This window comes from Trachemys scripta, chromosome 4 (assembly GCF_013100865.1).
Source record: "Trachemys scripta elegans isolate TJP31775 chromosome 4, CAS_Tse_1.0, whole genome shotgun sequence".
Classification (NCBI taxonomy): Eukaryota; Metazoa; Chordata; order Testudines; family Emydidae; genus Trachemys; species Trachemys scripta.
In genome coordinates, this window is record NC_048301.1 from 62,502,728 (window position 1) to 62,513,762 (window position 11,035).

Consider the following 11,035-nt stretch of genomic DNA (forward strand, 5'->3'; position numbering starts at 1 on the left):
TACACTGGATTCCACAGGACGAGTTTTAGTCAATTGGTGGAAAAGAGAAGAGTAAGTATTGTGCATGTGTAGCACTGGTGCTTAGTGAATAAATAGCAGACCTGCTCAAACATGTGCAACTGCGTCACCCTCTACAGTTGGTTATAGGGGTTTTGGTTACAGCTGGACCACAGAGAACGTAAAGCCTGAAGAATGAAGTGTGCATGGCCAGTGATATAACATTCAGGATACCAGTCAGCAAAGGAAGTGCGCAAAAGAGAAGTGGTCCCTTTGTTTAACATGTATGGGGAAGCATCGAATATCAGTGTTCCAAATAATATCAACTGTCACCAAAATGGCTGCCAAGAGAAACTAAAACCCCTATAACCATAAGAGCATTATCAAAAGTACTCCACAATTTCTGCAATGCGGAGAGGTTTCTCTCAGTGTGATTGAACCTCTGTGTGGCTGTATTGAACAGATTTGTAAAGGTGCTTGGTCACAGGGTGAATGGTACCAACCTCTGGGTTTAACTTGAAAGTGCGCTTTAAAGGCTGGCCTGGCTTTATACCCCCCACATCAAAGACAATAGAAGTAAGTTCATCATTTATCAGAACGTCTTCGTCGAAGAGAGACAACTCCAGAATGTTCTAAAACAAAATAGAACAAAACAGTATTCAAGGGATGGGTTGGAATGGGGGGGAAGATAGACACACTTTGTTCTCTCTCTCTCTCTCTCTCGCTGTGTGTGTGTGTGTGTACATAGCTGATAAACAAAGGGCCATATTCATGTTAACAAAAGCAAGTTGATGGATGAAAGTGTTATAAATTACTTAGTATTGCTATTTGTTTTACTCTCTATTGTTTATAATACACCCTTTTAGAGGCCTGAAAAATTAAGAGTCCTTCTGCAACAATTTTATCTTTCCCCATTTGTAGAATTTGCCCTGTTCCAAAGAGCTCATGACACAGTGGAGGATGTGGGCTTGTTAGCCCGTACTTGGGATGTTTTTTCTGGAAGAGATTTCCTAATGTTTTGATGGTTCCTCTGGAAGAGGTTTCCTAATGTTTCCCAGTTAAAAGGAACACACAGGACCCAACTTGTTTGGCATTTCTTCTTAACTCAGCACTGGTTTGCCTGAGGAAAGGATAGCAGTTTCCTCCCTTTCAGGGTGATTCAGGAGCAACCAATAACTTCCTGATCATCACTGCTACTGGGCAGAGGCAAGCCCAGCTGGGATTAACAGACAGGTGCACTAGTACACAAAGTACAGTTGCCTATAAATGGCCTGTGCAGTAGCGTCATGTTTCAAGGAGACTGCTAAACTACAGAAATGCTCCGGCACAGCCTTAGCAGTAGCAGCCAGAATTTAAGTGTCCTCATGAATTAGGGGGAATATAAAGCTCTTTGTTATTTTATTGCTTTTATTTTGGTAATCTAACTCCTACCTGTTTGTAACTTTCTGCCGACTTGTCAGAGTCATTTATCAACCCAACTCACGCTCCCAGCAGCCACAAACAACCATGACACAAACCTGGGCCAGCTGGGAATCGGTATCTGTTAACTAATTTCTGCAGAGAGGGTTTTGGTGGGGCTTTTTTTTTTTTTTTAATAAAGAGATGCCATCATCTTTTAAAAAATAATATCCTTATTTATTTATCACTAGTGTCAACATAGAGCACTGTCACAGACAGAATTTGAAAAGTTTTCATCATTCATGCTACACTACCGTCCAGCTTTGTCAATATGTGACAAATTTACTCTCTCCTCTCATGACTTTTAATTCTGTATTTCTGTAATATTGGAATTATTGCAGCCAGTAAAACAAACTCACAGTCAACTCATATCACAAACTTATTTGAATTTAGTTGATCCCAGCATTCTTGCCCACACAGTGATATTACCCTAATGACTAGGACATTAGGGCAAATACAACCATGAGAAGACAATAGCCCCGGGGGGGAGAATGAATAGCCCAGGAAAGTTTACCTGAAGGAATTTCCCAAAACTTTATGGGGCCAATATCAGATTGCTTGATCACGGTCTATGATGGTGACCAATATTGTCTCCTTGTTTCCTTATATTCCTGGTCTGTCTGTATTCATCTATTTTCTCTTGCTTTATGCTTTGATTATAAGCTTTTTGGGGCAGGAACTCTTTTTGTTCTGTGGTTGTATGGTGCCTAGCACAATGGGGTCCTGGTCCATGACCGGGGCTCTAAGACACTACAATAATACAAATATAATATTCATAATACTCTTTTCCCCCAAAATGCATCAGACGGTACTAGAGAAAAAAAATCCTTCTCTTTCCTTAGCTGTGATTTTCAAGGGTGTGAGCAGTTATGAATCAGCTCTTTTGGTGACTATGCAGGGACTTGGGGAACACATTTGGGTGTTGCGAGCAAAGGGCAACTGCAGGCTCATATGAGACATTTTACATGAAATGACTTTTTTTTTGTAATAAGATCCTTTGATTTTTTTTAAATTCAAGATCCTGCCACCCCTGGAGCACCAGATAATCTGATCTTCTCCATATCAAAAGGCTCTCCCTCACCTTGACAGCACTGTGGATTCTGTACTGGAAGGTTTCATTCCACTCTGGATTACTGGAGTTGTCAACAACCCGAGTTCGATAACTGACTGGAGATGCAGTTGGTAGACGCAATTTCACAAAGCAGTCTGCCTTGGACACTGGAATTAAAAAGTACAGAATAATTCTAATCAGGTATGTGTCATTGCTTTTTATATTCTATCATGTCACAGGATTGTGCAGAATTAATCAGAAAAAAACAGCTGGACTGGCTGGGAGAGTATTCTCATTAAGACACAAATATTTTCAACAGCAGCAAATTGAATTTCTTTTCACAGAAATAGTTCATTTTTCAGGTATGTCCCAGTGTTAAACCCCCTCCTTCAAAGGGACACTGTTGGGAAAAGGGCTAGTGCTCCAAAGAGGTTTCTTCTTCTGAAATTATTTTACTGCTATTTGGACAGTAGAGGAAAAGATCTCACTCTGCCATTCTTTAAGTATATTAGCTTATACCATGCTTTCATGTGCAGAGGGATCCATGCCCCAGAAGCCTAATGCAAAAAATCAAACCACGTTTTTGAGTGCAACAAGAGTATCAGAATACGGGCACTAGAATAAATCTAATTCTACTGTACTAAGGTAAAGTGCAACACTCAGGTTGTGTAACATGCATTGGTTTTCTGTTCTCCCTAACACAGACCATAAAGACTGCATAAAGACACTAGTGCTGAGTTCAGAGGATATTCCAAACAAGTTAGATCCTATGTGTTCCTTTTAATTGGGAAATGTTAGGAAATCTCTTCCATAAAGTACCTACATGACAGGAAATTCTGACACTTAGATCCAAGCATGTGATCTAGTCCTGCATTCACAATCAGGATTTCATAGGTTTGTGAATTCTGGCAGAGACACACACTACTAAGAGCTGGAAAGCTCATGTGATACAACTCAGTGGGTCATAATCTAGATTAGATACCCTCACAACTGTCTTAACATATATTAAGCCATGAGGACCTACAGATTTTTTCCAGGTAGCCCTGAAAACAGGATGCAGCATAGAAAGAAACTTGTTCAGGCAATACATTTTCTTTAAATTCCCACATAATCCAGCCTGGAATAAAATTCTCTTCAGGCCTGTTCTACATGAGTCACATCTTGGCCTATTAAACCCTGCAGCTTGCCCAGGAAATATGGCTTTCATCTGAAATGCTTTTTGCTAATGTCCTTATTTCACTGTAATGGCTTCACTTTCAGGACTGTGCAACTAGCCAAGGTACAACGTCGAACAATGGCGCTTCAATGAAATACAAGCGATATTAAACTGAAGATTTGGGGAACTAATTATTTTACCACTATACTGCCTCACCAAACCTACACAACTGCCATCTGCCTTCATCCTGTGGTTTATCCTCCACAGCAGGGCACTCCCAGATAGCTTCATGTTCCCATAGAAACTGTTTCAGGATGTGGGACTTCCCCCTTTTCCCATCCCCAAAAGGGAACAGTTCTAGTCTTCCAGCCAGAATACCCTCCAGCCAGGCTCCACCCCTTCCCCAATGAAGTCAAATAATTTTGGATGGCTGATTCAATCCACTTCAACAAACAATCATAATAAGGACTTGTCAAAGACAAAGAGAGAATCATACAGAGATGGGCTGAACACTTCAATAGTCTACTCAACAGACCATCCACAGTCAATCGACGCGTCCTCGACCATTTACCTGAGAAACCCATCGAAGAGGATCTCGATCTCCCTCCATCAGTTGAGGAAGTTATAAAAGCCATCAAACAACTGAACTCTGGCAAAGCATCTGGAAAGGATAGTATCCCAGCAGAATTGTATAAAGGAGCAGGCCCAAAGGCTATCGAGGTGTTTCATGACATCCTGAGTAGCATTTGGGAGGAAGAAGAAATGCCACAAGACTTCAAAGATGCTATTATCATATCACTGTTCAAAAACAAAGGCATCAAAGCTGACTGCAGAAACTAAAGTCATTGCTCTCCTCTGTACAGCAGGCAAAATACTAGCTTGCATTCTACTGAACAGACTCATAGCTGACATATCTGAGGAGAATCTGCCAGAAGCGCAGTGTAGTTTTAGACCAGGTCATAGCACTAAGGACATGATCTTTGTTGTAAGGCAGGTCCAGGAAAAATGTTTAGAGCAGAACACGGACCTGTATGCAGTTTTCAATCGATTTGACCAAAGTTTTTGATTCGGTCAACACAGAGGGTCTATGGGCTATTCTACATAAACTGGGCTGCCCAAGAAGATTCATACAAATCATCTGTCTGTTCAATGTCCACATGACAGTACAAGTCCTCACCAGTGGTGACTTTTACGAAGCATTTGAAATCTCGAATGGAGTGAAGCAAGGCTGCATACTTGCTCCAGTGCTGTTCAACTTGTTCTTTGCTTGTGTTCTCAACCATGCAACAAGGGACTTGGATCAGGGGAATATACATCCCGCTACTGACTTGATAGCTCCCTCTTTGATCTTCAAAGACTCACTGCTAAGACCAAGAGGCTTCTCGTCGAGGCACTTTTTGCAGATGACTGTGCCTTGATGGCTCATAGACAAGACGACCTTCAGGTCAACGTTGATAGATTTCCTGAAGCATTCCAGCTCTTTGGCCTCACCATCAGTCTTGGAAGACAGAGGTCTTGTTCCAACCAGCACCTCATTCCGATGCCCCAATGCCAGCCATCTTCATCCAAGGCACACAGTTGAAAAATGTGGATCAGTTTAAGTATCTGGGCAGTACCAGCTCAACTGATGGTTCCCTTGATAAGGAAATTTCCTCCAGAATTAGTAAAGCCAGCCAGGCCCTTGTCCGACTTCGAACAACAGTTGTTAATCAAAACAACATCCGTCTCTCCACCAAATTGAAGATCTACAGTGCAGTGGTTCTAACGTCTCTCCTACATGGATCGGAGACAGATTCATAGCTTTACAGACATCACATTAAACAGCTTGAGCAATTTTGCATGTGACCCTCGCTCAATAACGAGCATTCACTGTTAGAACAGAGTGACCAATATTAAGGGCCTTGAGAGAGCAAACATAACCAGCAATGAGGAAATGTTATTAGGTGGACTGGGCATGTCATCAGAATGGAAGACCACCTCTCCCAAAACAGATTTTGTATGGGGAGTTGAGTCAGGGCCAAAGAAAGAAGGGTTGTCCATATAAGCGCTTCAAAGATAATCTGAAGAGCAGACTCCAGTGGGCTGGCATCAAACTCAAAGAACTTGAGCAAATGGCTCAGAACAGGCTCATTGAAGGTCTCTGACAAGATCAGCATGTGATAAGTTTGAGCGGGATCGATGAAATTATCTCCAGGCTGCACGTGAAAGGTGCCACAGAGCTGCATCATCAAATAATATAGATTCAGACTTCCCATGCCCTCAGTGCAGCTGATTCTGTGCATCAGGATTCAGACTGCGGAGTCATATGCGTAGCCATATATGAGAATTTCGACAATATCATCACCACTAGTGATGGACTACCAACATATGGTGTTATTACAGAATCCAGCACTTCAGCATTATCGTAGCTTTAGCTGTATAGATACTCAATATTTAAATAAATTTAGTATTGATGTTATATATGAATCTAAGACTACCTCAATCTCAAAATCCATACTAATTAAGAAAACACAGTAAACCCAAAATGACTAAGGGGATTTTAAAAGTCATGAGGCTGTAAAAGCAAATATTAAAAAAGGGAAAGGAAAAAGTAAACAAAAATGGATGGGAGGGCACAAAACAGCTTTACTTTTAGCATCATTCATGCACATTGTGTCCCCAAAGGCTTTACAGAGTTAAACAGTAAGCATAACAAAGGGAGAAAGAAAAGGGGGATTGTAGTCCAGGGAGAAGACAGATGTATAGAGGCTCGAACTAAGACGGAGAGTTGATGCAAATAGTTGCAGGAAGGCAAGAGTTGCAGGGTAGAGTTGCACTGTGGTGAGACTGTGTGAAAGAACACAGTGAAGGCCATGGCTGGATGTGCACAGGGAGCAGAAACATAAGAGGTACTAATTTGAATCCTGGCTCTATTTCAGTCCTTGAAAATATATAAATACATTTTAGTAGGAAAAAGTTTTATGTAAATATATACTGAAAATGACCGATTCATAGATTCCCAGGTCAGAAGTGACCATTGTCATCACCTAGTCTGACCTCCTGTGTAACACAGGCCAGAGAACTTCCCCCAAGCAATTCCTAGAGCAGATATTTTAGAAAAACACGCAAGCTGTGGGAATGCAGTGTTACATCAACCAGAGGAAATCCGGGCTATACTACAGTTGTGCATTGTGTAAAACATGAGTCTGCACAACATTGTCAAGTACTTACACAGATCTGTACCCTGGATGTTTCTGGCTCTGAGGACTTTTACTGTGAGGTTGTAGTAAGGATGCTTCTCACGCTGTAAAGACAAGCAGGTTCTGTGTTAAACTCAGCCTCAGCACACCTTCCACAAACATGCAAATATCAAGATAAGGGAATGACGTGGAACAACCCGCACAGGGTCCACGATAGGTAAATCTCAGTTTTGAAATATAAGAACTATCAGAAATTGAGAAAGTGAAGACATAAGGTGGTATCTCTGAATAAGGTGGGTGAAGGACAGAGACAGAGCACCTCAGTGAAGGGAGGCTGAGAATTAAATGAATTCTCATCTCACCACAGGTAAAAGTAATCTTTTTTAGGGTCAAACTGAGAGTCATAGAAGAAAGAAGAACTCTTTAGGGCTCACTGTTGTTACAGCTCAGTTTCAAATAGGTTAATTAACCCTATTACTGCTGAGCTATAAATTAGATATGTTAATTTTTAAAACCTTCCTCCTAACTTAGCATGTCCCATTAATTTGTACAGAACACTTGAGCTACATTGCTATATTGACTACAAGTCAGTTGGCTTGGGTTCTGAGACTCGCTGCCATGGGTCTTTTTTTTTTTTTTGGTAGTGTAGACATATCCCCATTTTACAGATGGGCACTAAGGATAAGATTCCTCCCCCAGCTTACCTCACAAGGGTGTTGTGAAAATAAGTTGTTTGTGAAGCACTCAGATACTATAGTGATGAGCATCATAGAAAAGCCTATCAGGAAATTAATAATTCTGTCTTCAGAGCAGGGTTTGAATGGGACAAATACTGAACTATGAAGATAAAACAAAATATTCAGTGCACTGAATGAGGCAGGGGTCCAGTGGAAATATACTAAGTGATCATGTAATTAAAGACTATTGCAATGCATGCAAACAAGGGGAGCAAACTAAGGTTGCACAGACAATGTTAGTAGTGACATTTCCTAAGTTTTGAGTGTTTGTCTTTGTAACCTTAACATTCTTATAATTTTCTTTTTAGTGTAATATACATCAGAGCCATAATTAGATCTTCTTCTCCCCTCTGCCAGGTTAAACACATTTTGTTTTTGAAGCTTTTCTTAATAGGTTTTTCTTCTTTCAATATCCCAAACTAACCTCTCAACCTAAACCATCCGCCTCTCTACCTTCCCAATACTTGGTCTACAAGTTTAAGGAATGAGATACATGGCTGTATGTAAGGTTATTTTTCCTTCCTCCCTGGTGGAAAATTGCTACTGCCCTGTAGGCTGTTAAATGCAGTAAGGATTTGGTTGCAAAAATGCCTGCCATCATGAGTGACTGAACTCTCCTGACTTGAGACATAAGGTTCCATAATATTGACATCTGGGAGATCACACAACACCAGCACCCATCCCACTCCTTCACTTCACTCTGAAGGATGTCAATGTACATCCATGTGTTGCAATCCCAATGATAATGATCCTCTCCAAGAGCCTCTGAGAAAAGATGTTTGTCAACAACAGTCACTCAGCTGAATCAACATTCTCCAAACAGAGGAACTTCCACAACATAAATTAAAGCCTCAGGAGCATAGCAAAGATCTCTGCCAGCTATGAGAGCTAAGTCTGTTCCAAGTCCCATGCTTTTAAGTAAACTGGCACCTTTCTGAGTCTAATGCAGTTTTATTTCATCAGAGATAAGGTGGTGTCATAACACATTACAAGATAAGCATGCACAGTAAACCCAGAAATTAAATGTGACATCACCAAGTTTGCACTACCTGAGTCCCAGGGGCGAGACAGGCAGGGCTGGAAGAGTAGCTGGTTCCTAGCAGAGCAGCTGTTCTATATGAGGAATGAGTGTTTGTGCAACACATTCAAGTGTGAGACAGCTCTTGGAATTGAGTTTATAGCCCATGTGCCCTTTCTCCATATTAGGCATATTGCACCCTAGGTGAAATGTACTTCCCTGAATGAGTGGCCCTTTTTTGTAGGGGACTTCACATTGCCTAGGATGGAATTCTCTTTCCCGCCCCCCACTAAGAACTGGATGCCACTTGTCCATCTGTGGGCTGGAATATCTGCTGGAGCTCTTCTGCAGACCCCTAAGAGGGGCTTCCCAGCCACTGGATTAACACAGCTACAAATCTAGTGGTTCTGTCTATAACAGAGCGCAGAACTCCTCGCCTTCCCCATTTTATATGGGTTCAAGGCAGAGACCCCCTTCACACACACAGTGGAGTAGCCTTTTGTAGGCCCTTGAACAATTTTCACCCCAAAATTATTCTCACTAGTGCTGAATAAAAAAATCAATTTTCAAAGGACATACCAACCTTAACTCTGCTTCATTTGGATTCAAACCTAAAGATTAAATCATCACTTTTGTTTGAGGCAATTTCAGGTCCTGCAGGTCTTACATCTTTTCAATCTGCCTCTGGATAAGCACATTTTTGGAGAGAAGGAGTTTCATAAGAAAACACAATGGACGGGTCCACGACCGGTCTTCTGGCTCAGTGAATTGCTAAGCGTAACAAGCACAGAACATTGCCAGGTTTGCTATCTGAGTTTGGATGAGCTTGAAACCTCTAAGTGAAACTCAGTGGGTTTGAATCTGAATAAACCGAAGGGACAGCATCTGTGCACCTCTAATTCTCAACAGCAACATTTCACCTGTAAATAGTTAATGTGGCACAGAATTGCTCTGCTTCTTTATAGACAAAATAGACTATGGATGAGATTTGCAAAAGCATTTCCTCACCTTCGCTATCCAAACCCAGCCTTAGGTAGCTTCTCCCACACATGACAAAGGCTGTGCTCACCCGGTTTTAGGGTTGCTTTTATGCATGTTTCATAACTTTTAGTTGCTTCTTTATCATGTGGGTGATGACACAAAGGAAGGGCAAAAGTTTACATTACCTGCCAGTGAGAGAGCCCGGTATTCTTCCTCTCTTTCCTCTGGAATAGCACAGCAGCCAGAAGTGGGAACATGCGGGGTGACACCCGGCTAAGCAGCACAGCACGGAACATGGGAGACCTTCCCAAACCTTGAGGTAAACAAACAGGAGTGAAAACACCAAGTCACTGGAATGTGACCGGCTGCTTCTCCTCGGTCCTCTGAAGTGCTGTAGCTTTGTCCTGAGTTACACCCAGAGCTCTGCTCCAACAGGGAGAAGCGATCACGGGCGGCTGGGGGCGTGGCTTGGAGTTGCCGAACAATCCAGTTTACAGCCTCACTGGCAGGTTTTTCCAAACACTAGCAGTAGAACATAAGGGTGGCAAATAAAGTAGCTCGAGCAAGCGGAAAGAGGATCTGACAAGAAGCACTACGTTTTCTTCCAGACTCTGCCACAAACTTGTTCTATGACTTTGGGCAAGTCACGACTTCTCTGGGCTTCAATTTCCGGGTGTGTTGAAATCCTTATGTCACAGTTAATTAGTGTCTGTAAAGTGCTTTGAGATCCTCTGATGGAAGGCAACAAAGAAAGACTAGATAACAATCAAAGTTAAGAATCCAAAGAATTAAGGGGATAAGGAAGATATTTATGTCTATTACGGGGCGGGGGGGGGGGGGTAATGAGGAAGGAGGCAGAGGAAATTATTAGTTAAAAATAACAGTTGTTAATAGCTGAGACACTGAAGTTTGGGATCTTAAAAAAAAAACAGCAACCAAATTTACTGCAAATAAAAATCAAGTGGGGTTTGGACAATTAGAATGGGATTGAGACCTTGGGCCAAATTCTGCTTACTTTTCTCATGTAAGTAAAACTCTTTGACTTCATGAGATTACTTTGGTGGGCAATGCAAGCACAATTTGGTCCCTTCTCAGTATGGACCCAGTCCAACACTCATTGCCATTGACTTCAATAAGCATTGGATTAGATACTGTAAAAATTATTAAAAGTAGGTACTAGAATACTTTGGAAAAAATATAAACAATCAATAGTTTCAGATTTTATCCCGGGGCTTTAAGGTATTCGTTAATGAATTTTCTGAACTACTGGCAATTAATTTTTAAAAGGTAGAGAGAACTGGGGAAACCTCATACATTGTAAAGCCAAACTTCAAGTCACCTGGTTATTTGTCCTGAATCTAACTTAATTCCCTAGTAAAATAATAGGACAAACTGAGCAACACACATCTGAGGGTATGTCTACACTACGAAATTAGTTTGAATTTATAGAAGCCGGTT

The 11,035-nt window shown here is 41.4% G+C and overlaps 1 protein-coding gene across 1 annotated transcript in view; it reads right to left on the minus strand.

Moving 5' to 3' along the window:
- Positions 1-10,125, minus strand: part of LOC117877180 (cytosolic phospholipase A2 zeta-like) — a 35,548-nt gene extending 25,423 nt beyond the window's left edge. The window contains exons 1-4 of the mRNA XM_034770033.1: positions 9,763-10,125; positions 6,873-6,945; positions 2,537-2,673; positions 501-629 (exon numbers count right to left, since the gene is read on the minus strand). Of these exons, the coding sequence (XP_034625924.1) occupies positions 501-629; positions 2,537-2,673; positions 6,873-6,945; positions 9,763-9,873 (450 nt within the window). The 5' untranslated portion in view covers positions 9,874-10,125. The remainder of the gene's footprint in view (positions 1-500; positions 630-2,536; positions 2,674-6,872; positions 6,946-9,762) is intronic.
- Positions 10,126-11,035: the final 910 nt, after the last annotated feature.